This window comes from Vulpes vulpes, chromosome 1, assembly GCF_048418805.1.
Source record: "Vulpes vulpes isolate BD-2025 chromosome 1, VulVul3, whole genome shotgun sequence".
NCBI lineage: Eukaryota > Metazoa > Chordata > Mammalia > Carnivora > Canidae > Vulpes > Vulpes vulpes.
Window position 1 is genome coordinate 91,100,045 of NC_132780.1, and position 27,696 is coordinate 91,127,740.

At 39.8% G+C, this 27,696-nt stretch overlaps 1 protein-coding gene across 4 annotated transcripts in view; it reads right to left on the reverse strand.

The window, feature by feature from the left end:
* Nucleotides 1-27,696, reverse strand: part of ARFGEF3 (ARFGEF family member 3) — a 177,647-nt gene that overhangs the window by 93,323 nt on the left and 56,628 nt on the right. The window contains exons 5-9 of one of the 4 annotated variants that reach the window (XM_072719977.1): nt 19,617-19,685; nt 10,787-10,918; nt 7,175-7,297; nt 3,704-3,746; nt 968-1,046 (exon numbers count right to left, since the gene is read on the reverse strand). In XM_072719977.1, coding sequence (XP_072576078.1) covers nt 968-1,046; nt 3,704-3,746; nt 7,175-7,297; nt 10,787-10,918; nt 19,617-19,685 — 446 coding nt within the window. The remainder of the gene's footprint in view (nt 1-967; nt 1,047-3,703; nt 3,747-7,174; nt 7,298-10,786; nt 10,919-19,616; nt 19,686-27,696) is intronic. The other 3 variants (XM_072719990.1, XM_072719980.1, XM_072719995.1) reach the window with 3 other exon arrangements.

Below are 27,696 nucleotides of genomic sequence, written 5' to 3' on the forward strand. Positions count from 1 at the left end.
GGTCAAAATGTGCAGGTAACCTAGAGGAGTGATGGATTAGATCATCTGATATAGAAACTATTGGGCAAAAACTTTGAGTCATTCTAAGCTTAGCTTTAAAGACCCCTAAGTTTATTTAAGAAGAAACAAAAACCCAATAAGTTTCTACAATTTTTCCAGCAAAGTGAGAGACCTCATTAATGTTTTATGTCTTCCAACTGTCTTCCAACTTATTGCTATATATAAAATTTATAAATAAAAGTTTTATAATTTATCAAATATTCTAGTTCATAGTAAATTATAGTGTCTTTCATGACTCAAAGGGCATTTCAGAATCTTATTGTGTTACAGAATTTTGCAATTAACTATGTATGTAGCTGGTAGAGACTCTTCATCTTGGAAAGTCTAGTTCTTTCATGATTTGACTTTATTATAGATGCATAAATTAACAAGTTAACTTACTGTATAGAAAGTTGGAGCAGTGGACAACATCTATACGATCTAATATCAATGATTAAACTGGCACGTAAAAAATGAGTATATAAAAGTCAGAATAATGTGTTCTTTTCAAAAATATGCATGTGAATTCACAGGCTTGGGAAATGTTAGAAGAAATATAGAAATACCATGGAGTCTGTCCCTGACATTCAACAGAGGACAGTGTGAAGACTCATTTTGAGTCATACAACTGGGACGTGCCTGGGTTACATCAACTAGCTTTGTCACATCAACTACTCTACTTTGTAAGTAAGTCTTCTTTGTAAACTATTGTTTTCCCATTTCTCATGAGAAAATTATATCCTTCAGTCATGGTATTTAGTAAAGTAAGCTTGCCCAAAGTCACTGAATATATTTCTCAGGAGTGACAGGTGAATACCAGTGGGGGAACCATTGTTCTTATAATCTGCAGTTTTAGGTGAGGCTGTAGACAAAAGTTCTCAGAAACAGACCACTGGTGAATAAGAACACCAATGTTGAAGGCACTTACTTGATGGCGGCTTGCAGCTTCTCACACAGAACAGTGAGCACAGAGACAAGGTCATCACAGAGGGACTCAACTGTTGACCCTTCAAACAGAAGAGGTTACAAGCATTAGACATGGGCAGAGAGCTCTAGAAGCTTCCTCAACAGTCCTTCCATCCTCTGCTTTTAATGTCTTCAGGACTGAAAAGTTGGTCTTCAGATACTGAGCCTCCCTTAGGCCACTAAAATTATCATAGAAAACGCAATTATTTCGTTTCTAATGTAAAATACTTCAGAAAGAAAATAATACATTGTTTGCTATTATAAATAAAACTCATTCACACTTAATGGAAGGATATTTGATTAAATTAAGAAACAAACACAATTGACAACAATTTTCTCAATATTCAGGCCAGCAGGCTACAATGTATCCTTTATTCTGACCTTTGGAATTTCTGGATCTTTTGAGCAGATCTGAGTTGTATTAAAGAGAGGAAAAAGTGGCGGCATGGAAGAAAGGTGGGCTTTTCAAACTAAGGAACTAGGGAAAGAGGGCAAAATAACTTAGTCACCATCTCTACTATTTTAACCCACTGTCCAGCTTCCCAGGGCACACAGTTGCTAAGAGAACAATGGCAGAAAAAACAATTTTCCCTCCAAATGTGTTCATGCCCAGAAACTAGCAACAGAACTTCCACAGAAGCCCTGGATGTATTATAGAGAGGGTGAAATTTAGAATCTGTCCAAGTACTGGTCTGCTAGTTGCTTACTGTGTGAGCTTGGGAAAGCCTCAGTTCTCCCTTTGGTGAAATGGGAGCAGACAATCCCAAACTCACAGAATTGTTGGGCCAAGTGAAGTAACAGGTGGAAGCATTTGTTTTTCTTACAAGAAACACCTTCAAATATCTATACAAATGTGGCTGAGTGTATGATAAATGCAGAGATAAAAGAATGACCATGAGGTCAGAGAAGTTGGAGAAAAAATGGCAAGCACAGAAGACCGAAAATGACAGTAAAGTCAGAGGAGGACGGGAAAAAGAAATGGCTAATCCTGAGAAGTTATGGTCTGCCACGCAGAAAACAACCTGAGAAATGATAGATGCAATGAGACACCCCTAAAAATAAACAAAACCCATAAGTAGCCCTTAAACTCAGTTTTATTTATTTTGTTTTTTATTATTTTAAAAAAAGATTTTATTTATTCATGAAAGACAGAGAGAGAGAGAGAGAGGCAGAGACATAGGCAGAGGAGAAGCAGATTCCCTACAGGGAGCCTGATGTGGGACTTGATCCTGGGACCCCGGGGATCAAGCCCTGAGCCAAAGGCAGATGCTCAACCACTGAGCCACCCAGGCATCCCGCTTAAACTCAGTTTTAGATAAATTTCAGTGAGTCCATCCCACTTTTACCAATAGAAATTTTAATAAATATTTGGCCAAGAGGACTTGGACCTCTTCTTTGGTTGATAAAACCAGAGAGAAAGTTTTATGCAACTGCTATTGCCAAAGAGAGGAAAAGACAAAGGAGCCTGTCACTGGGAGCTTCCACAGGTAGCAAGATGCTGAAGCACGTTCCAGTCTGCAGCCCAAGAATGGAGCAAGGGGCCATCAGAACTACACACTCCAGCAATGCCTTCAGAGATGACTTGACACGTTCCTCATTTCTCTCCTTCATTCTGTTTCTCCTAATTGTGGCTGTTTGGCTGCTTTTCTTTCCCCTTTCATTCTCCTTTCCATCCTTTCTATAACCACCCCCATCCCCACCTTTTCTTATTACTAACATGCAAAACTATCAAAGAAAAGCAGATTGTCCAGTATTTTTTAAATTACTGAATAAAGGGGATCCATGGGTGGCTCAGCGGTTTAATGCCTGCCTTTGGCTGCAGGGCGTGATCCTGGAGTCCCGGGATCAAGTCCCACATTGGGCTCCCTGCGTGGAGCCTGCTTCTCCCTCTGCCTGTGTCTCTGCGTCTCTCTCATTAATAAATAAATAAAATCTTTAAAAAAAGAAATTAAGAAAAAATGTTTTAAAAAATTACTGAATAAAATCTGAAATATATTTAAAATTTTTAAATTAGATGGTCTGAATTTTTCATATCTCTTTCAGAAAATAATACTGCCAAAGTAAAAAACAAACAAACAAAAAAAACCAAAAAAGCCCCCCAAAACCAAAAAACAAACTGCTTGTCAATTATATGTGGACCTTTATTCTTCCTTTTCCTCTGGGTCAGAATGAAATTCTTTACCTTGATTTCATCTCCCACTTAAACTGAGCTGTTTGTCCTACTGCCAGATTTCCTGTGAGATTCATTTCTCTATATTAAAAAAAAGTTGCATTTCACAAACACTTGTGGTATTAGTAGCTCAATGTCAATCAGGTTTCCACAACCCTCTATCTAATTCTCATTTTAACAATTAATAAGCTTGGCTTCATGGAGAACAAAAGAAACCAATGACCAAAATAATAATAATAATAATAATAATACCCACAAAAACCTCCAGCCTCCAACAGGAAGGTATATGAAGAGTTGCTATCCTTCACATAGTTGGAACGGTAATCGGTGGGGCTGGCAGAGTGCAGGACCAGAAGGAAGATTAAGAACCAGCTGATGAAGTAATAGCTGGGAAGCCAAAGTTAAGCAGAACGTCCTGAGAGCTCCCTGGGAGCCCCTACTCACCCCTTTCATCCCCAGCGCCAAGCACAGAGTATGCATCCTTCTACCTGGTTTTTAAATTGAACTAGCAAAAATCAAATCCAATACCTTGATTCCTGAACTCCTGTGGGACATCCGGGTTTTCAATGATCTAGTAAGGGAGACACACCACAGGACAATTAGAAGATTTGCGCACAAAAATCCCGGACTCTTAGACAATGGAAAATTCTAGGAAACAAATGTCACTCTGAGTGCTCTGGGCTCACCTAACTCTCCTAAGTGCACCTCCAGGTCTTGATAGCATTTCATTACTCATGGTATTTAGGAAAAGACTCTGATGTCTGGAACTGAGTTCATCAGGTCCTAAAATATTCATTCAAGAGTTTGCAATCTTCACAAAGGTTTAAGTCCTTTACACACTGTATGATTCCAGGGTGCTTAGCTAGGGCTTGGAGCTACCCCTGCGTAAACTGGTGAGTTACCTTTGCACAGATAGTTTGTCCCAAGGTCACAGACAACACTTTGGCACCTAACAAACACAGATTCTTAGTAATAAGAAGGATCAGGTTCCTGAACTTTAAAATACAGGTCTGTAGAAGGTTCTTCGGTCTCCATACCTCTGAGCACTGGGAGAGAAGAGGACATTTTCATTCTAATCAACTACCAGACATATAAATCATCCCAGGACACTGTTTTAACTTGTTTAAACTTGTTACAGGGGCATATTTTTACTATTCTCTGTTCATCAATTTGCAAGCTCGGTTGCTTCCATAGCATTCACTGAAATCTTATGTCAATGTCTGCAGCTCAGCAGTGGCTAAATAAGAGTGTAGAACAACATTTTCTGGAGGAAAAACATCTAAATCATATTTAGAGAACAGGAGAAACACTACCACCTTCCCCCTAAGTATTTATGTGTGGCATTTTTGCTTTTTGAAATTAGTAACTTATAATCTAATAATAGCTTTCATCATCTAAATAATTCAATAATAAAGTTTGATAATAACTCCAAGATCCTGATGGTACAAAATCAAATTGCATAATCTGTCCTGGGAGTAGGGGTAGACATTAGGTTGATGATACAGTTGACCCATGAACAATGTGTGAGTTGGGGGAACTGATCACCCCATATAGCCAAAAATCTGTGTGTCACTTTTGACTCCCCTAAAACATGACTACTAAGAGCCTATTGTTGACCCGAAACCTTACCAATAATATAAACAAGTCAATTAACACATATTTTATATATTATATGTAATATATTCTGTATTCTTATCATAAGGTAAGATAGAAAAAAGAAAGTGTTATTAAGAAAATCATAAGGAAGAAAAAATACATTACTGTATTTATGGAGAAAATCTGTATATTAGTGGTCTCATGTAGTTCAAACTCGTGTTATTCAAAGATCAACTGTACATTCCATGTTAATGTTTTTGCATTCTAGATTTATTTTCTCTCCATTGTATTTAAGTCTTCCTAATTGTGACATGTCTCTTGATTCTTTCCTGTGATGGGTCATGCCACACATTACACATCTTTCCTAGGTAATGCTAGGTGCGCCATGAGAGAACACACAATCTCCTTTTAATGAAACTCACCATTTCTATAGACCACTTCCCTTTAAAGGCTTTTTAAAAAATTACCATTTTTAGCTGACAAAATTTATGTCTCCCTCTAGTAAATATCACATATGCTTCAAATATTAGCATCCTGAGAATTACTTTTCTGGGACATGGAAGCATCTCTGGGGACTGCATGAGTAATAGAAAGGAAATGACAGGAAATACTAGTTTTCCACCTAATTTGGGATCTTGCCTCAGGCTGGGTAAGTCCAGATGGTCAGTGATGAGCAGGACCAGAGGGCTTATTAGACACATAGTATCACAGACAGAGGCAGACAACCCTCTAAGTTCTTTTTTTTTTTAATATTATTTTTAACCAATCTCTACACCCAACATGGGACTCAAACTTGTAACCCGTGATCAATAGTTGCATACTCTGGGTTTGGTCCACACCTCTATAGCTCTCTACCTGTTACCTGTCTCACGGAAGAGCAATGTGAGCTAAAAGGCTGAGTCATTTTACTTGAAACCTAATATTCTCCTACTTAAAATTTTAAAAAGATTCAGCAAAGGGATACAATTAAAATCACTTTGATACTACAAAGTTTCATTTAAGTGTTTCATGTTAAAACATGAAGATACCATTAGTATTATATTACCTCATCACGTTGCCATTTAGTAAGGATGAAGTATGAGTACATGATTAATATAAGATTTTCAACGTTTAAGGTTTATTTCTATTACAATGTGCTTTAATGTTTTTTCTTGTGTTTTTTTCTGTAGCATATTTTCTATTTATAATTTGAATTTCTTTTAAACTACTATTTCCATGCTACCATATTCAAATTACTAGTTTAAATGAAGTAGTTTTTAACAAAGGGTAACCTAAGGAAATAGCATCTCAAGATAAAACAATTTTTTAATAGAAACTTGGGCTGTGGACATAGCAAACATTAAAAAAATATCAGTATTTGCTTTTTCAGATTAGTGTTGCTTTTTCAACCCTGTCTGTCACAGCAGGGGTTAGGAGCCCAGGTGCTTAGTTCTGGCTCTTTCTTTCACTGATAAGCTCATGCATTTCAGATTTCAATTTCACCTCTCTGGGTTTCATCTTCCTCATCTGTAAAATGAAGGGTAAAAGAATTTGACTAGGTAAACACTAAGGTTTCATTCAACTCTAAAAATTAGAAGATAATTGAAGGTAAAAATTAGAAATGATTTCAGTTGAATATGAGATCTTAACTTCTGTAAAGTTAATTTCTGAGATATTTCAGACTACCACTGAGATTTCCCATTCTAAAGAATAATAAAGTGTTCATTTCAGAATACTTCTTGCAAATTTTAAAATAATTTTAATCTGAATTATTCAGAAGCAGATAAAAAAACCCCACATACCTATTTTAAAGAAGAATCATCTCTTCACTAACACTCCCCAAAGATAAAATATATGAGAAGCCAATTACATTTATATTTTTCCCAAGGAACGCTCATTTTAGACAGTCTGTTCAAATTTAGATCAATAAGCTCCAATGGCCTTCAATGACAGAGAGAAGGCAAACTGAGCTTCACCCTTATGGCACCAGCACATGAGGGAAGACCTACTGGCACAATCTTTTAGTTAACAAAGAGAAACACACACTACACCTCAAACATGTAATTAATTGCTGTCAGTTTTTCCTAATTTTGAACTTACTTCTAGTATTAGTTAATATGTCAACACAATATTTTTATGTAAAAGTTTTCAATCTGAGTTAAAAAAATGATTAAAAAACAAAAGTGAATCACAAAATAATGACTGGAAAATGATAGGAGCCACAAGGAAAAAGGACTCCGAAAACTTTAAACAGGCAAAAATATATCTAAGGAGCTTAGTTTGTATAAATAAACATTCTTCTAAACCAAGCAAGCCCCTCCTACTGTTGCAGTAGGAAACAGCCAGGGCAGCAGGTGGGGGAGGGAGCGCTGGGATGTGGGACACACAGCATGCAGTTACACACATACCGCCAAGGCTGCTCACCGTATTTTCCTGCCTTTGTCGTAACTGTAAAGTCAAGTCACTCAGCATTTGACTCAGAGTTGCCCGCACAGCAGTGTTTATACTACGCTGGTGACAGCTACATATGTAAGTCTCAATGCACACCTGGTAAAGAAATAAGAGAGCAACATACACGCTCTGTGGGTATCAGTTGGTTACCGACATGCTTTGGAATTGACCAGAGAGGATAACAAATCTCTCTTAAGTAGAAAGTCAGCCTGATTGAGGACTAATTATCAATGAGTACTAGAAATATTTATAATCTTGAAAATTTGTTTTTAAGCCTCCAGGCAAGTAACCTTTTCCCAGAGCATCATTGGAGAATGCAAATTAGTGATTTTTAGATATGCCAAATAATTCTACCGAGAGGAGTTGCAGGGGGCTGGAAGTTAATCAGGAAAACCTCCTGCCATGGCCAAACAGGAACAGAATTTACTCACTCCTGAGTTATGAATTATGGGGAAAGGGTTACTGAATCCCTTTCTCCTGCACTATAAACAAGCTCGATCTTGGGTAACTCTCTGGCTGTGCTCTTCTGGAATCCCGGTAGAGGTGGACCATGGGCTGGGTTACCAAGCAGCATGGCTTAGGGTGAAAGTGTCTCTCAATTTCTAAGTTGCATCTGAATTGAGAACAATGTGGATGGACTTTAAAAATCTGGTGAGAAGTTCAGGTTTGGGTTTTCTGGGCACATCTAGTTGCTCACATCCTCTGAGGGACGTCTGCCAGTTCTGTTCACAGACTCCTTAAGGACATTCCACTTCCTTAACACAGTTGAAACATGGAGGCTCGGCAGTCAAGGTGACTGCACCCACCGGGGTGGCTCTCATCTTCTTGCTCTGAGGCTGGCATTTGAGAGCCACAGACTGGCTCTGAACCGCTCAGAGGCAGGGACTCCTTCCTGTGACAGAGAAATGCCTGCCAGGGCCCTGCCTCTCTTCCCTGTCGTGTATCTGCTGAGCAGATGTAATGCCACTTGTGGCCTATTTGGGTCTTGCAAGTCTGAATATCAGGTTGGACCTGAGAGGACTCCCCGATGACTGCAGCATGGAGAAATCCCAATTTGGGAAAAAAACAAAACCAAAACAAACCAAAAAAATCAAGCCCAACCCTCCTTTGATGATGATGATGTTTAATGTCAGGACTTTTTAGATTTTACTGTCTCTTAATTCTTCTGGAAACAATGGAGATGGGCATAACAATAAATGTGCCCTTTAAATTTACTGCATTTTCCCTCTATAAGGTAGGCCATCCTTTCCTGTTTGCTAACTATATTTAGACCCACAAAAAGAAAAAGAAGGGATTTAATGTACTGAAATTATTTTTCTAGGAATAAATCTGAGTTTATCTATGATAAAAATAAAGTGTTCTCACCTCAATGACAAATTTAATTTGATGGATAAGAAGTGAGATGGGAGAGATCCTAAGTGTTAACCTTTGTTGCCACTACTGTCTACACTGTCAGGCTTGTCATAACCTTTTTGGTAAAATTAATGATGAAAAAAGTAAATATTTTCCAACAGTTTAATTCATCTCCTATTGGATGCTGAATAGTCCAAGTGAGCATTTAAAACTCATAAATTTAATTGGAAGTTAGTTTAGATTGATTCATTTTTATGCAAAAAAGAAAATTCCAAAATATTTATTTTTCTAATTACCATTGAAGGGCATGTAAGTTTTGAATTCATTTTCTCCAATGATGATGGATTATAATGTAGTTGAAGCCACAAATTATACATACTTAGAAAAAAAAGTGTCTTAATCTTGGAAGGCTTATACTTGGCATGTCATGAAATGATGCACAAACCCAGGAAATAAATCCAAATGAGTGCAGGGTTTCACTTTGATGCAACAAATTCTCTGTAGTGTAATTAGGCACAGCAGGACTATTCGTGCCTCAAAATTTAACAGTTTTCTTTAAATCCTACATTCTCTCCAGAAGCCTTTATAGCTGCTGATCTTTAAGATCTCTGAGCACTAAAATAAATTTAAGGGGGATTTTGAAGCTGTAGAAGTATTAAAGATGAAAGAGTAGCTATTTTGAAAGCTGAACTCATGCTCAATATAAGCATGATTCTTTTAGGTATGGAGAGCTATATGAGCTTTACAACCTCCCTTCAAAAATTTTATCGGTCACTTTGGACCTGTGAAAGAAAGCATGGACGAGGAACTAGAGTTTATGTAATACATACGGTTCAGTATATGGGCAAGAACTTCCTAAATACCAAATGTGTTTCTTTGAGTTTTAATGTCACCACTACCTCTTTGGTTTAGTTGCCTCTACCAGGTGTACAACACTTGGAGTGACTCATTGCATGCTTACTCTGTTTTTAAAACTGAGTGGGGAAAAATTATAGAGGAAGACAAACCATGAGAGACTCCCAAGTCTGGGAAACAAACAAAGGGTTGCCAAAGGGGAGGTAGGTGGAGGGATGGGGTAACTGGGAGACAGGCGCTAAGGAGGACACTTGATGGGATGAGCACTGAGTGTTATACTATATGTTGACAAACTGACTTTAAATTTTTAAAAAAGGGAAAGGAAACCCTAAAAAACAGGTATTAATCTGGGGTGCCTGGGTAGCTCAGTTGGTTAAGTACCGAACTGTTGATCTCAGCTCAGGTCTTGATCTCAGAGTTATGAGTTCAAGTTCCAAGTTGGGCTCTGTGCTGGGTATAGAGCCTACTTAAAAAAATGGGGTACCTGGGTGGCTCAATGGTTAAGTGTCTGCCTTTGGCTCAGGTCATGATCCTGGGGTCCTGCATCGGGCTCCCTGCAGGAAGCCTGCTTCTCCCTCTGCCTATGTGCCTCTCATGAATAAATAAATAAAATCTTTTTTTAAAAAAAGAGTGTTAATCTAAGAAGCTCATTCTGCTAAAGCTGGATGTGTAAATATTTACTGTGATAAAAGGGTATCCTTTTTTTAAAAGATTTTATTTATTTATTCATGAAACACACACACACACACACACACACACACACACACACACACACAGGCTGAGACACAGGCAGAGGCAGAAGCAGGCTCCATTCAGGGAGTCCAATGTGGGACTCGATCCTGGGACTCCAGGATCATGCCCTGGGCCAAAGGCAGCCGTTAAACTGCTAAGCCACCCAGGGATCCCCCAAAAGGGTATCCTTTTAAATATAAAAATGACCACATACCTGATAATATCACTATTTTTAAGTCCACAGAAAGAAATGCTGTATCAGCTATCTTGACATATCCTAATAAAAAGTTTCTCCTACTTGCTATAATAATAATAAACTGGTAAACCAGTAAGGGTCCTCGAGCTAGGTTTTCCATGATAAACCTGACCACTGTGTTCAAGGCCAGTGATTTTTCACTTCATAACTGTTTTTCTGCCTCTATCTTGGAGCAGTGCTAACATGAGCACAGTGAATCAGAGAAGGTAAGAGAATACCAAGTCCAAAGGCAGGCTGAGTTTCTGGGAAGAGGCTCCTCAGTTTCTTCTTGCAGTACTTCCAACGGCACTTCTACCTCCCCATGCCCTTTGCTTTCGTAGAGCAGAACTGACACTTAAAAGTCCCAGTTCTGTATCTCTGCCAGAGGCTCAAAGGGCCAAGTCAAATACCTTGTGAAAAGCCCCAGGCCCCTGATCTCCAGGGAACGCACGAAGACACAGGGCAGTGAGGAGTTTCGTAATGGACATTTTGACCATTTCATGCATTTCTGGACGTCCAGCTTTATGGCATGCTAGACACAGCTGAGGGCAAAACCACAAAGAGTTAATGAAGCAAAACAAATCCAAAAGGCAGAAGGAAAAAGAACAAGAAAACACAAGTCTGCAAGCCATACACGAGCAACAACAGTCAGTAGTATCATCAAGTAAGGAGACCAATAAATAACAGTACGAGGTTAAGAATCATTATTATTAATCACCGGGGTAGAATCATTATTATTAAGTATGAAGCAGCATAGTAGAATGTCATAGACATATAACATTGGCCAAAGTGATAACAAATTTTAAAGCAGCTGCCACAAAAGAAATTTGTTTATCTTTGCAAAGTGGATACGATGTTCACTTTGTTGAACCGTGCATTTGCCTTCTCTTTCCTATCTGAACAGGGCTGGTGGCACAGTTTTGTTAAAACAGTGCATGATACTGAGCACTAACAAGTTCCATAAACAGAAGAGCTATATGTTTTCAATTGGAAAATCTTTATGGAGATGAAAAATAATTTATGGTGATAAAAAACAGGAGATCAAAGATTAAGCTACAAGAAGCAGAAGAAATGTCTTTTTATATAGGGAATATGATGAAAGCTTGTTGATCACATTAGAACCAAAACCAATTTTGATTGTTACTACAAACCTAAACCTTACATCATGACAATTCAGTGGCCAAGCCATTTCTAGGTGAACTGCTGTAACAGGTGGGTATGTGGCAGAGGGCACCTCATCATATGGTTCCTGCTGGTTGCGCGCACACACACACAGAGTGAATTGAAGTTACTTTATTATTCCTAAGAAATGTGTGTAAGTAAGTCTGACTATCATGCTAGGTTGGGAAATTTGTTGGTTTTCCTTCTAGAAATTTTTAAGGTGTCCAAGCATACATGGACAACTCTGATTGTGACTTCTCTTCTCCTCTTCATATTCTTCTTGGCTTAAGCTGGCTTATTAAAATGGCCTTAAGAGGCCTCAGCCCTTTAATTCCTGCACCTTAGTCTACAGAAAGTCTATTGAACTTTACCCTTTGCCCTGTGAAGCAGCCCAAAATGAAGTAGAGAGGATCTCTGCACTGCTCTCCATGTCTTCTAACTCCAAATAAATTCTTCAAGAGCTTTGTAAGTCAGACATTCCAGGGAAAGGTGGAAGGTCTTTGCAAAAGGACTAGTTTGCTCAAAGCCTACCCGGCAGCAAATAACCAAAGAACAGACACCTCAAAGGAATTAAATCAGGGTCAGTAAAGAAACAGGCCCACAAGGAATAAAGAAAGTGTTTCCAGAAGGAAAAGTGGAGACACTCCTTAGAACAGTATTTCCTTACTTCATAGGCCTCAGCCAATTTGAGACAATAATCTGGGCTCCTTTGACCAATTTTCTTGCCAGGAGGTGGGGTTACTCCCAGTTTTAGAGAGAACATAACAAACAAGATGCTTCCAAGAAAAACTGACCGGGTCACCTATGCACTTTTCTTCTGGATTTTATCTGCAGACTAATCTGCTCCTTAACTGTAGAGAATATTTTATTTGCTGTATGTCTCAGGAATAATGCTACTAGATTTAATAAAAAAAAAAAAGAAAAAGAAAAAGAAAAGAAATCATTGGACACTCAGGAGTTAGCAGTCAGCCCAATTAAAAAAATCCTTTAGTGACAACTAGAATCATTTGGCTTGGAATTGGAATATTTGGCAGCAGGTCTTCAGCCTTCATGGTTTTAAATTCCCTTTGGTAACAAGTGATACTAAATAAAACTAGAAACATAAAAACATTAGATCATCTGATGCTAGTATAATGCTCATAAAATATAAACTGAGTATCGATATATAAAGATACCCAAGAAAGAGGCATAAACCTAACAGTCACTTGAATCTATGGTCACAAAAAAAGTAAAATTCACCAATACTGCTGCTTCATATGTGAAAACACCATACAGCCATTTTCTAACTATGCATCGTGGTAAAAAGCCAAGGTAGATAAGACTCCTAAGAATTTCAGTTGATTGCCAATATTATGATGGCAGGATCCTACCGACATTTTTAAAGGCTGAGAGCAAGGAAGCAATATACCATAGTGGTTAACAGCCCATATTTGAAATATAAAAAGTCTGAATTTGAATGTCTCACTGTAGAAACTTGGACAAGCAAATTATCCTCACTTTTCTTGGGATTCTTTATCTGTCTTCGTTGTGGGAAAGATGAGAGGAGAATGTACAAAAAAAAAAAAAAAGACACTACTTATTGACATACCCTAGGGACTCAATGGCTAGCAGCTACTATTATTATTAGTTGGTTATTATTATTAACCAGTGTTTTACAACTGAGGGATAGATGGATAGATGGAGTCAAAGAGGCAGGACCCTAAAACTAAGAATCTTAAAGAAAAAAAAATGGTCTTTGAGATAGGCTTTGCTTGAACTTAACAAGATCAGAGACTGGAAGTTTCCCATAAGTCAATAAGGAAACCAACAAATACACATTGATCAACAAGGCTTTTTCATTTTGAAAAATCCCACAGGGGAGCCTAGAGCAGGCATGAGAATATACCCTGAATTTTTCCAATGAAACATTAACCATTTTCAAATTTGCTCTACAGACCTTCTGGCTCTGGCTTCTCTTCTTCCTTTATCCAAAGTCCTTGGCAATTTTTATTCCTACAGCTTTTTCCAATATTAAAGTAACTACTCTTGGAAAACTCAACAGCAGATCTGCTAAATTGGGCATCATACTAAGAGAAACCTTGGTCTAGTTTTCAACCAATTAAGAGAAGTATTATGTATCCATAGAGTTTTTATTTCTGATTATTCATGAAATTGGACAGAAAACACATATTACATATTTCATAATTATCCATTTCTAAATTTGATGATTTTCTTATTCCTCCTATATCATGGAAAACTATATTCTGAAAAACTTTCCTTATTACAATTTAATTAAACAAGTTAAAGATAGACATACAAATAAAGGCTTTATTTACATTTTACATGTTTAATGATCCTCTTACAGTTTCAACAGTGCCTTGGGGAAATGGGCTCATTTTTCATAGTTAAGTACACATCCCCATTTCCTGATCAACAGGTTTCAGGGTAAACACTGTTCTTGAGTAAAAGTCAATGTGCATCAGGGTAAGAAAGAAGAGAATGTCTGGATTCTTTCTCAACATTTCCACAGGAGCTTTAAATAATTGATTTTAAGGTGTTTTTTAAATAGTTTCCCAAGCTATAGCAAAAGTGACAATAGAACTTTTTTTTTTTTCGTTAAGTTACTTATTTTTATGAAAAGTCCAGATACAAGTAAGAAAACTTCTAGGAGCGAAGCACTAGTTTTAGGCTAGAATGTCCTGCTTTCAAAACCAAGGTGCAGATTTTCAAAGGCTAAATGAGCAGGTGAGAAGCACCTGAGAATCTACAAAATCACTGTGCTTAAGTCTACAGAATAACTTTTTTTGTGGCAGCATAACTTTCTTACATAGTTCTTTTCGTTGATGCTATATTAAGATCAACAGTCTTACTTAAAGCTGAGTAACAGTCTTAATTCCATCTGCAAAGTTCATTCCCCTTTGCCATATAATCTAACATATTCACAGTTTCCAGGGGTTAGAACATGGATGTCTTTACAGGGAGAGGGTTTTATTTTGCCTGCCACCAACCATTGAAAAATAATTTAAGTGACTTCTATGGTGAGAACTGAGAGGCTCTGAGCTGTTTTGCTAATTTGAGGAACATAAAGGCCAGTGAGAAAAATGTTTATTCCTCTCTTGTGTAGCTAATGTAAATAATGATTTCAGATGGTTCTACTATTATTCTTTCTTAAATTGTCTATACATTATTCATCTAATAATCTAGTATTTGTAACTACTGATCCATATGCTTATATTTATAAATTGTTGCTATGCTTTTCATATAAATAGATCTCATCCTGTGCCAGATTACATAATTACAGAATGGGGTAGAGGCATTCTCCCCCTTTTTAAAGGCTGACAGTGGGCCTTATGGCTTCAGAAGGAACATAGGACAGCTCTGTAGCAGATTAGACTGTTAAAGCATAAGAAATACACCTGATACATGTCAAGCACTGACAAATGGGAAGGGAAAAGTGTAGAGGTGATATGGCAGGAGATGAAGAACAAGAGGGATAGGAGAATCAAAAGCCTGCACTTACTGAGGGGTCACCATAGAGGGGATGCTGCTGCTGGTAGGTTACCATTTTTGGGGACGGGGGCAGCTCTTGCCTGGGTTTTGGATCATTTCAAATGAGAGTATGCTGACACATGTGACACTGCTTCTTAAACTTGGATAGGCCCATGAATCACAAGAGGGCTCTAATTAGAAAACAGACTTTTACTCATGAGTCTGGGGGTCAAGCCTGAGGTTCTGCATCTCTAATAAGCTCCCAAGTGCTGCTGATGCATCTGGTTGGTGGACCACAGTCTGAGGTTTTAGAGTACCATGGCTCATTCTGACATGGTTTTACAGCAAAGGTTGGTGGGAGAGAAGAGTAGCCATCAGAGTAGTTGTTGTCAACTTGGCTTCTAAAGCAGGATCACTGGAGAGCTTTTATAAAATGTGAATGCTTAGGAATCCCCCAAGACCAAAAAACTTAGAATTTCTGGGGCAACTGTAGGCATCCTCTTTTTACTAATACTTCCCAGGTGATTCTAATGTGCAGCCATTTGATGAGAACCACCAATGTAAAAGTAAGGCCTCCAGAGCTTGGTGACTGTAAGTCTCCCACAGATAACAGTTTCAGGAATATAAAGAGGAAAAAGCCAAAACCTAATCAAGTAACTACTGAAAATGGCCAGCCTTATATAGGAACCTAAGCCTGCCCCTTGTTCTGATTTTTCATCACCGTTAGTAGTCAACTGATATATATTATACTCTTAATCAAAAGACATGTTTTAAAGACAAAAGGCAGGATTAGTTTAACTCCAACACTGGATCTGTATGGTATTCTTTCCTGAACATGGTTTGGGATGAAGCTGGGGGTAGCCTCTTTGAGGGTTCCACTATTTACAGAGGAGATCATAAGAGCCCCCATGAGGTGGGCCTTCTGCAACCAAGCTGGTGACAGCATGTGCAACACAGTGCGAAGAGTAGAAGCTCAGTCACAGCCACTGGTCTTGCATCCCATGTCCACCACTTTTGAGCTCTCTGACTTTTGGGAAGTTGGTGAGCCTCTATGTGTCATTTGCCTTATCCGTCAGATATGGATAATACTGCTTCACGGTATTGTGTGGATTATAAGATTTACTATAGGTAAAGCTCTTAAAACAGTGACTGGCACAGAGTAAGTGCTAAATAAATATGAGGGACAGCTATACATTATTGTCTTTGAGTTTATGTACTTGTCTCTCACCATAACAAGTGACAGGATATGTTGTCATGCCTCCTCAGAATTACCAGCTCGGAGAGAGAATGGCCATGGGAGGGCCTGGAAATGGAACTTATACCTCATAGAAATCTGATGGGTTGCAGGATAAATGTCCACTATTCTTCTCAGCAGCAGGAGCACTCTCCAGGGTGTGTCTGTTGTTGGCTTTTTTGAGAAGTGCAGCAGAGTGTAAAGCTCTGGCCCTAGGATCTGTGGTGCTTGTCATGCTCGGGGATCACTCGGCCTCTGTCAGCAGACTGCCTTGGGAATGTCCTTCCCATGGACCAGCCAGACAAACGAGCTGGAGTCTTAATCTCTTGAAGCTGCTGTCTAGGCCCAGGGGGGCAATTCTGCACGCTGCCATTTACCAAAGGCACGCTGAGATGGTGATTCTCACACCTGTGACCAAGCAGTCTCCACAGTCCTGCTACGCTGGGGAGTGTTCCAACATGTCCAGTGACCAGAGCAGAATGGCAGAAGGAGCGAGAAGCAGGAGAACTGCAGATGAAATCACGTCCTGCTGTGAACGGGGCAGTGGAAGAGTCTGCTCATGGGCCTGCGGGAGGAGAAGGGCCGAGAACCTCATCAGTGGGCCTGCAGGTTCCAGTGGAAGGCCCCACCATCAAATACACGATGAGATATTTATTTTCTAGATCTTCATCAAGTCCTTCCTTCAAGGGAATGTCATCTCAGGCTTTTTTCATGGACTATAAAGTCCAAGCCAGCGTTGGAAGCAACACACGTTTCCATGATGGTTTGACCCCGGCTTCGCTACCGTCATGCTCCTATCGCACGGGGGACGCTTCCCCAACTGAGGGATTGCAGAGGGCCACAGCAGGACATGAAGAGCTGGAGAGCTAGTGAACGAGTTACTGTTCTCTCAGGAAGCTTCGCTGGATGCCCCATCCTGCCAGGGTCCTGGCCAGAAAAGCATTATCCAGGGGACATCGTGATGGACCTGCCGCTCCCCCAAGGCAGCAGCAAGGGCTTACTGTGTGGCTAGATCCGCACTAACAGCTTCTTCCGTGGATTCTACCTTCCTTGTCCAAATGGCACAACCACACTACCACTGTGGCTTCAGCAGAGAACAGACGCTAGGCCCAGGGAGGTAGCCAAGAACACCACAGGTGGGTGGAGGCAGCAGAGCTGGGGTTTACATCCAAACAGTGCTACTCCCGAGCCAGGGCTTCTTGCCACGAAGCCAGAACGCCTTGATCTTCATGTTGCTTTGGAGCTGAGATCTTTTTGTTTTATTTCCAAAAGACAAAAAACAAAAACAAAAACAAAAACAAAAACAAAAAAAAACAACAACACTTGGTTTTCCTTTACAGGTTTGGGTAGACCACTATGTTTTGATGTTTTATTCTACCTGAAAAGGCCTGCTGAGTCTTTACTCTGATTTCTAGATACCTTCAGTAAACAGCCTTAACTTGGGAGGTTCACGGCCATGTGTGTCCACTCTTCAAGGATGACATCTTGAATCTCTCAGATTCTCATTCGAAAACTGGTTTCTGTGAGGATGATAAAGGCAGCCAGCCTCCTCCTCCTCCTCTGGAAGGTAGCTTGGAACTCTGGCAGCACTTCCCCTCCCCACCCCAGAAGGTCCTGGAACAACCTGTTATCCATCCACCCCCCCTCCACCACAGTCCTCAGCTCCATCAGCAGGGAGATTGGCTAGGCAGGAACAGCTGCATTTCCCTTCTCATCCTTCACATGCCAAAGGGCTAACAGGCCACTATGCTTTCTTGCTGTAACCAGAAATTACACTTGTCATTTTAAAAGCAAACTGATATGGGGTACTTAAATAGTCAAAATCCTACAGAGACTAGGTTGGTAATTGCCAGGGGCTGAAGGGAAGGGGGGATGGGGAGTTACTATTCAATGGGTGTAAAGTTTAGTTCTAGACATCTGCTGAGCAACACAGTGCCTGTAGTTAATACTACCATATCCTACACTTAGAAGGTAGATTTCATGTTAAATGTTCTTACCATATACACACAAAAAAGGGAATATGAAAATAATGAGAACACTCATAGGTGTCCCTTAAAAATCAACTGAAAAAATATTCTATTTCTTTACCCATATGGAGTAAAACATATAAATATGTTAAAGACAAGTGTTCTTTCTACCTATATAAATACACATTTGGGAATTTACGTTGTAGTGAGAGGTCAGCTAATTGCTTTTTGTTCTTTTCACAGACACATAAAAATGTTCAATGTGCTCAAAAATAATTTTCTCTTAATTTTCACTCTTTAATGCCACACAACACCATAAAAAGCACAGGTATAGGCCAATATAAATACTACTCATGATAATGCTAACTATATGAGTTGAGGGATATTTTAATTAGTTTCATTGTGGTAGTTATTCCACAATGTGTATATATATCAAAACATGGAGTTGTAGATTTAGAATATGTAGAATTTTTGTCTATTATACCTCAATAATTAGAAAAAGAAAAAAGAAAACATGTTCAAGACACTAAGTATCTACCTGGTATATTCAAGGAATGGTGATCATTACTGCAAGATAGATAGATAGATAGATAGATAGATAGATAGATAGATGTCCATGAGCACTGATTATTAAGCTTTCTTTTTTATTCATAATTTCAGAATTCAGAATATCATTGCCCGTTTGAGGTCTACACATGTACTCTTGTCAAAACACATGAATTCTGAAGATACTCTTTTCAAGAAATGGAAAGAAAATTATTCTAAGAATATTAAAGTATAGCTTTGGAATGCTGACGTTTCCAAAAGCCACAGGCATCTGCCAGGCACTTGAGAAGCCAAGAATTCTGTTGGACATACTCTTAGGAGTGCTGGAAGGTGCACAGTTCCCCAGCCTGCAACACAGATGGGAAAGAGAAGGCTTTCCAACGAGTGTTACAAAATGTGTTCATCGGGCTTTAGGTGGAGAGCCCGGAATTTCATCAGTAAATTTCTCTCTCACTCTCATACCTGGTTTCTTAAAAACCATTTTTTAAAAAATCGAATGCTTTTTAATTATTTTTGAGAAAAACAGATTCAGAAAGCAAAACGAGATGCAACACTGAGGTGTAGTAGTGTTGGGAGAACCAGTACTGTTATTTCCATTTTAAAACCTCAAATGAAGCAAACCAAAGCATGCAGAGCATTATGACCAAGGCTGATGGAGTCCACAGCCTGCTTCCTACAGATCATTTCCTTAGTGGAAACTCCCTAAGGTAATGATCAGAGAAGGGTTTACCCTACTGCTGGCTGCTGGACCTCAACTCCAGCAGGGACTTCTCCCAGCTTGGGGGAGGCAGCTGCCAGCAGGCACCAAACAAGCAGCACTCGAGGGCCGGGAGGGGCAGGGGGCGGTGGGAAGCGGGCACTCACCTCGGCAATCTTCAGTACTGCGCTCCCATTCAGGTCAAATGTCGGGGTGTAGGTTATGCAGAGCAAAACCTTTAGCAACCAGGATGTGGGGGAGGAAGGGAAAGAGAAGGGGTTAAAAATGTAGAAATAAACAGAGATACGGTTTCACATATCATTTGTGCAGCCCTGTTTTTATGACTCCTTTGCTCTTTGCTTTATCTCATGTTTCTTCCCATGCTACTTACTGCTCTCTAACGAGTGGCTGCACACTGCCCAATAAAATAGAGACTAATACTATAATAAAGGGACCTACCCTCTTCCTCCAGGGAAGGGCCACTGCAAGACTGGCCAGAGACAGCATTCCTCAGCAACTCGAGGTGGTCTACCCAATAACATGGCTCAGCGCTACGCATGGTGGGTAAATGATCTAGGTTAATACTGTTAATAAATGTGATGATTGTTCTTATTTCCCTGATAAGGAGACTGATGCTAAGATTAAATAAGCCACCACAAAGGAACAAGTTGTGCAGCTGAGATCTGAACCCAAGTAATCTGACTCCATGTCCCGAATTACCATGCGATCTGCCCACGTGTCATTGTACTATCCTGTTCCTGTCCCCTTCCTGGATCCCCAAAACATACAGAAATTCCTTAATAGGCAATTTCCTCTTCCCTCCTATAACTTCCCCCAGATGCTGCTCTGAGTTTACTTATTTATTAGTCTCAGATGACTCTTATTCTACAAGACAGACAATGAGTTGATGACATTTGCAAGACCTTTAACAACCTCTAAATGTTTCACATCCTACTTGCAAAGCTATCAGCGAACAGATTGATAACATTCTGTGGCATTTTTAAAAATTGTTTCTAATTTCGTAGCTAAGAGGTGAGACTCTCCCTGTCCTCTGACTTCTGACACTGTGAATTTTTCTCACTGACCATCCGAGATTAAACAGCGCTGGTGTCTGCTCCTCGATCGCCAACCCAACACTGTCCTGCTTGCAGCCTGGCCTGCCAGTGGGGGCTACCTGGTGGTGTTTCTCATCTGGTTCTGCCCAGTTCATGGAAGAACGCTGAAGCCTAGCAAATTTACCATAGGATATCACCTAATCAATGAATAGTGTATTTGCCGGATGGGACAAGGAATCTCTCCCAATCCCTCAGTTTAGTTACCAGCCAGGCCACCCTCGGAACAGCTGCTCCTTTAGAGAAAGCTAATAGGTATGAGATTAAAGAAGCTGAAGGGGATCTTCTTGAATTTTAGTCATGAGATTATATAAATTCATTGTGGGTCTGTTTCTCAGTCATTTGATCCTTAAGGAGCCTGGTACCCAAGAATCACCTCCAGATAAAAATCCCCCCATGCCAAGCAGGTAGATAGAGATGCTGGGAACAGCTGTCCTCAGGCCTTGTGGAAAAAGGCTTTCTTTTGTTTAATGGCTATCTTTGGTAAACAAGAAGTGGTGAAAGCCGAGGTCAGCAGTGTCCTGAGGACCTAATTTGGCTTGGGAGGAGGCCATATCTTCTAATGCCTCTGTACTTGGTGGTGCCTGTGCCTGACACCCTCCTGTCCTTGGCTCTTCCTGCTTTTGTTAATCAGGTGGCTCATTTGATTGGCTTTTTTCAGGCCTCAACTTAAATGTAACCCCCTCAGAGAGGCATGTAGCATCCTCTGACTACTGTCTCTAAATGGCTGGTCACATCCCTTTGTTTCATGATATCAGAACATGTACCAGGCTCATAAACAACTGTTTTATTTACTTATTTTTAATCTCTCCATTAAACTATAACATCCATTGGGCATCTGAAAGACTCTCGAGGCTTTCTCAAATGGAGCTGTCCTACTTTGAGTTTTTGCTACTTCTCACAGCTTCCCTTTCTTGAATTTTTCCCTCCTCTCTGATTCCTGGCAGGCAGGTGGGAAGTTGTAAGAGGCTGGCTGGTGGATATGGTGGTCTGCAGAGAGGGAAGTAGCTTGTCCATCTGGGCTCTTGGTTCCTTCAGTATTTACAATAAAGACTGACAACTGGCAATACTTTACAATATGAAAATAATAATGGCAAATATTTGCCTAAACTGGTTAGTTATTAATGTTACTTATAAGACTGGTGATTGGCTTTCTGCCTTCCATTACTCTGCATTCATACAAGGTACACAAGAGTAGATCTGGAAAGAAGTTTTCAAAAATCAAACCAGTTTTCGGTGAGGAAGAGAGAACAGTACCAATGGGGACGTCTCCATGAAGGGCACTGAGTTGGTAGTGGTATTTGGTAATCAATGTTCTCTGGGAAACTGAGGAGGGTCAACTTCCTCTGTCACAAGGAGGTCAGTAAATGTAGAATGAGGCCTCTTAGCAATAGTCTGAAGGAAGCTTAGGATCCCTGCACCCAGCCAATGCTGATAGAGTTCAAAAGACCCTTGAAAAAAGGCTCTCCACACCTAATGTCTGGCCACCAATATCCAAAGACTCACTGAGCTATCTGCAAAAACTACAAACCACCAAAAACAATGAGAGGGAAGTGAAGCACATTAATGAAGCTAGCTTCTTCAGCTCAAGTAGAGTTTCTTGTGTTGGAAGCAGAGCAGGTTTGAATTATAGGGAGGACAGTGCTCATGGCCCACAATGACTCACACAGTACATACAAAGAGCAGTGTCCAGAGAGGATGATGCAGTAGACAGAAATGACTTATCAAAGACGATCAATGGAGAAATGGTTGATATGCCCAGTCCCTAGCAAGCATTAATTCACCAGATTAAAACAAAGATTGGGTGTAGGAAGTTTAGGGGATAGAAAATGAATTTAAAGCAGCTGACCTCTGTTGCACTGGGAGAGGGCAGAAAGTTCAAGTTCACTACACTGGCCTCAAGGAAAACAGGAGCAACTAAACCCTGAGCGCGATTCCATTACTGACTACACCATCACTGAACAGCAGGAACTGGAGTGATCGGCAGTATCTCACAATTCAGCTAGCCCACATGGCCTCCATAAGTGAGCTACAGGGATAGGGAAATCAGACACAAAGTCTTCCATGAATTGGGAAAAATTACTGCAAAGACTAACAAAAAGCCCAATCATTAAAAAACAATCATCAAATTGCTACTGTATAAAAGAAATAACTCAATTTAAAATATGTACAGAAACCTTGGGGCACCTGGGTGGCTCACGTCATGATCTCAGGGTCCTGGGATCGAGACCTGTGTTGGGTCCCTGTTCAGTAGGGAGTCTGCTTCTCCTTCTCCCTCTGCCCCTTCTCCACTCGTGTGCACGTGCTCTCTTTCAAATAAATAAATATAATCTTTGAAAAATAAAATGCATATAGAAACTTTGCATAAAAATTCCAAAGATAAGGAGAAAATCCTTAAAGCAGCAAGAGAAAAAAAGTCCCTGACTTTTATGGGGAGGAATATTAGGGTAACAGCAGACCTCTCCACAGAGACCTGGCAGGCCAGAAAGGGCTGGCAGGATATATTCAGGGTCCTAAATGAAAAGAACATGCAACCAAGAATACTTTATCCAGCAAGGCTTTCATTCAAAATGGAAGGAGAGATAAAGAGCTTCCAAGACAGGCAGGAACTGAAAGAATATATAACCTCCAAACCAGCTCTGCAAGAAATTTTAAGGGGGACTCTTAAAATTCCCCTTTAAGAAGAAGTTCAGTGGAACAATCCACAAAAACAAGGACTGAATAGATATGATGACACTAAACTCATATCTATCAATAGTAACTCTGAACGTGAACGGGCTTAATGACCCCATCAAAAGGCGCAGGGTTTCAGACTGGATAAAAAAGCAGGACCCATCTATTTGCTGTCTACAAGAGACTCATTTTAGACAGAAGGACACCTACAACCTGAAAATAAGAGGTTGGAGAACCATTTACCATTCAAATGGTCCTCAAAAGAAAGCAGGGGTTGCCATCCTTATATCAGATAAATTAAAATTTACCCCGAAGACTATAGTGAGAGATGAAGAGGGACACTATCTCATACTCAAAGGATCTATCCAACAAGAGGACTTAACAATCCTCAATATATATGCCCCGAATGTGGGAGCTGCCAAATATTTAAACCAATTAATAACCAAACTGAAGAAATACCTTGATAATAATACACTTATACTTGGTGACTTCAATCTAGCTCTTTCTACCCTGGATAGGTCTTCTAAGCACAACATATCCAAAGAAACGAGAGCTTTAAATGATACACTGGACCAGATGGATTTCACAGATATCTACAGAACTTTACATCCAAACTCAACTGAATACACATTCTTCTCAAGTGCACATGGAACTTTCTCCAGAATAGACCACATACTGGGTCACAAATTGGGTCTGAACCGATACCAAAAGATCGGGATAGTCCCCTGTATATTCTCAGACCATAATGCCTTGAAATTAGAACTTAATCACAACAAGAAGTTTGGAAGGACCACAAACACGTGGAGGTTAAGGACCATCCTGCTAAAAGATGAAAAGGTCAACCAGGAAATTAAGGAAGAATTAAAAAGATTCATGGAAACTAATGAGAATGAAGATACAACCGTTCAAAATCTTTGGGATGCAGCAAAAGCAGTCCTGAGGGGGAAATACATCGCAATACAAGCATCCATTCAAAAACTGGAAAGATCTCAAATTCAAAAGCTCACCTTACACATAAAGGAACTAGAGAAAAAGCAACAAATAGACCCCACCCCCAGCAGAAGAAGACAGTTAATTAAAATTCGAGCAGAACTCAATGATATCGAGACCAAAAGAACTGTGGAACAGATCAACAGAACCAGGAGTTGGTTCTTTGAAAGAATTAATAAGATAGATAAACCATTAGCCAACCTTATTAAAAAGAAGAGAGAGAAGACTCAAATTAATAAAATCATGAATGAGAAAGGAGAGATCACTACCAAAACCAAGGAAATACAAACGATTTTAAAAACATATTATGAACAGCTCTACGCCAATAAATTAGGAAATCTAGAAGAAATGGACGCATTCCTGGAAAGCCACAAACTACCAAAACTGGAGCAGGAAGAAATAGAAAACCTGAACAGGCCAATAACCAGGGAGGAAATTGAAGCAGTCATCAAAAACCTCCCAAGACACAAGAGTCCAGGGCCAGATGGCTTCCCAGGGGAATTCTATCAAACGTTTAAAGAAGAAATCATACCTATTCTACTAAAGCTGTTTGGAAAGATAGAAAGAGATGGAGTACTTCCAAATTCGTTCTACGAGGCCAGTATCACCTTAATTCCGAAACCAGACAAAGACCCCACCAAAAAGGAGAATTACAGACCAATATCCCTGATGAACATGGATGCAAAAATTCTCAACAAGATACTAGCCAATAGGATCCAACAACACATTAAGAAAATTATTCACCATGACCAAGTAGGATTTATCCCTGGGACACAAGGCTGGTTCAACACTCGTAAAACCATCAATGTGATTCATCATATCAGCAAGAGAAAAACCAAGAACCATATGATACTCTCATTAGATGCAGAGAAAGCATTTGACAAAATACAGCATCCATTCCTGATCAAAACCCTTCAGAGTGTTGGGATAGAGGGAACTTTCCTCGACATCTTAAAAGCCATCTACGAAAAGCCCACAGCAAATATCATTCTCAATGGGGAAGCACTGGGAGCCTTTCCCCTAAGATCAGGAACAAGACAGGGATGTCCACTCTCACCACTGCTGTTCAACATAGTTCTGGAAGTCCTCGCCTCAGCAATCAGACAACAAAAAGACATTAAAGGCATTCAAATTGGCAAAGAAGAAGTCAAACTCTCCCTCTTCGCCGATGACATGATACTCTACATAGAAAACCCAAAAGCCTCCACCCCAAGATTGCTAGAACTCATACAGCAATTTGGTAGCGTGGCAGGATACAAAATCAATGCCCAGAAATCAATGGCATTTCTATACACTAACAATGAGACTGAAGAAAGAGAAATTAAGGAGTCAATCCCATTTACAATTGCACCCAAAAGCATAAGATACCTAGGAATAAACCTAACCAAAGAGGTAAAAGATCTATACCCTAAAAACTATAGAACACTTCTGAAAGAAATTGAGGAAGACACAAAGAGATGGAAAAATATTCCATGCTCATGGATTGGCAGAATTAATATTGTAAAAATGTCAATGTTACCCAGGGCAATTTATACGTTTAATGCAATCCCTATCAAAATACCATGGACTTTCTTCAGAGAGTTAGAACAAATTATTTTAAGATTTGTGTGGAATCAGAAAAGACCCCGTATAGCCAGGGGAATTTTAAAAAAGAAAACCATAGCTGGGGGCATCACAATGCCAGATTTCAGGTTGTACTACAAAGCTGTGGTCATCAAGACAGTGTGGTACTGGCACAAAAACAGACACATAGATCAATGGAACAGAATAGAGAACCCAGAAGCGGACCCTGAAATGTACGGTCATCTAATATTCGATAAAGGAGGAAAGACTATCCATTGGAAGAAAGACAGTCTCTTCAATAAATGGTGCTGGGAAAATTGGACATCCACATGCAGAAGAATGAAACTGGACCACTCTCTTTCACCATACACAAAGATAAACTCAAAATGGATGAGAGATCTAAATGTGAGACAAGATTCCATCAAAATCCTAGAGGAGAACACAGGCAACACCCTTTTTGAACTTGGCCACAGTAATTTCTTGCAAGATACATCCACAAAGGCAAAAGAAACAAAAGCAAAAATGAACTATTGGGACTTCATCAAGATAAGAAGCTTTTGCACAGCAAAGGATACAGTCAACAAAACTAAAAGACAACCTACAGAATGGGAGAAGATATTTGCAAATGACATATCAGATAAAGGGCTAGATTGCAAAATCTATAAAGAACTTATTAAACTCAACACCAAAGAAACAAACAATCCAATCATGAAATGGGCAAAAGACATGAAGAGAAATCTCACAGAGGAAGACATGGACATGGCCAACAAGCACATGAGAAAATGCTCTGCATCACTTGCCATCAGGGAAATACAAATCAAAACCACAATGAGATACCACCTCACACCAGTGAGAATGGGGAAAATTAACAAGGCAGGAAACAACAAATGTTGGAGAGGATGCGGAGAAAAGGGAACCCTCTTACACTGTTGGTGGGAATGTGAACTGGTACAGCCACTCTGGAAAACTGTGTGGAGGTTCCTCAAAGAGTTAAAAATAGACCTGCCCTACGACCCAGCAATTGCACTGTTGGGGATTTACCCCAAAGATTCAGATGCAATGAAACGTCGGGACACCTGCACCCCGATGTTTCTATCAGCAATGGCCACAATAGCCAAACTGTGGAAGGAGCCTCGGTGTCCATCGAAAGATGAATGGATAAAGAAGATGTGGTTTATGTATACAATGGAATATTACTCAGCCATTAGAAACGACAAATACCCACCATTTGCTTCAACGTGGATGGAACTGGAGGGTATTATGCTGAGTGAAATAAGTCAATCGGAGAAGGACAAACAGTGTATGTTCTCATTCATTTGGGGAATATGAATAATAGTGAAAGGGAATATAAAGGAAGGGAGAAGAAATGTTGGGAAATATCAGGAAGGGAGACAGAACATAAAGACTCCTAACTCGGGGAAACAAACTAGGGGTGGTGGAAGGGGAGGAGGGCGGGTGTTGGAGGGGAATGGGTGACGGGCACTGAGGTGGACACTTGACGGGATGAGCACTGGGTGTTTTTCTGTATGTTGGTAAATTGAACACCAATAAAAATTAATTAAAAAAAAAAAAAGAAACTTTGCATAAAAAGATTGTACCAGAAAGGAGAAAGCAAAGCTGATTTACTTTAAGAACTGGGCACAAGTGATAAGAATTTGGGAAACGTGGTCACATTAGGAACAGAGGGGGACAGATATGGACAGATAATGATGATGAGCATAAGATGACAGGTGTGCTCTTCTGATCACACATGCCCTGGATTAACCCTCTCCCAAGGACTTCTCACAGCTGTGACTGGGGTTTCTCCATCAGGCAGACTGGGCCCTGTGACTGTATAACAGAGCAGGTGCTGTGATGTCAGAGCCAAAACACTATTGTTTTAGTAACATGACCATGGCATGTGATTCAG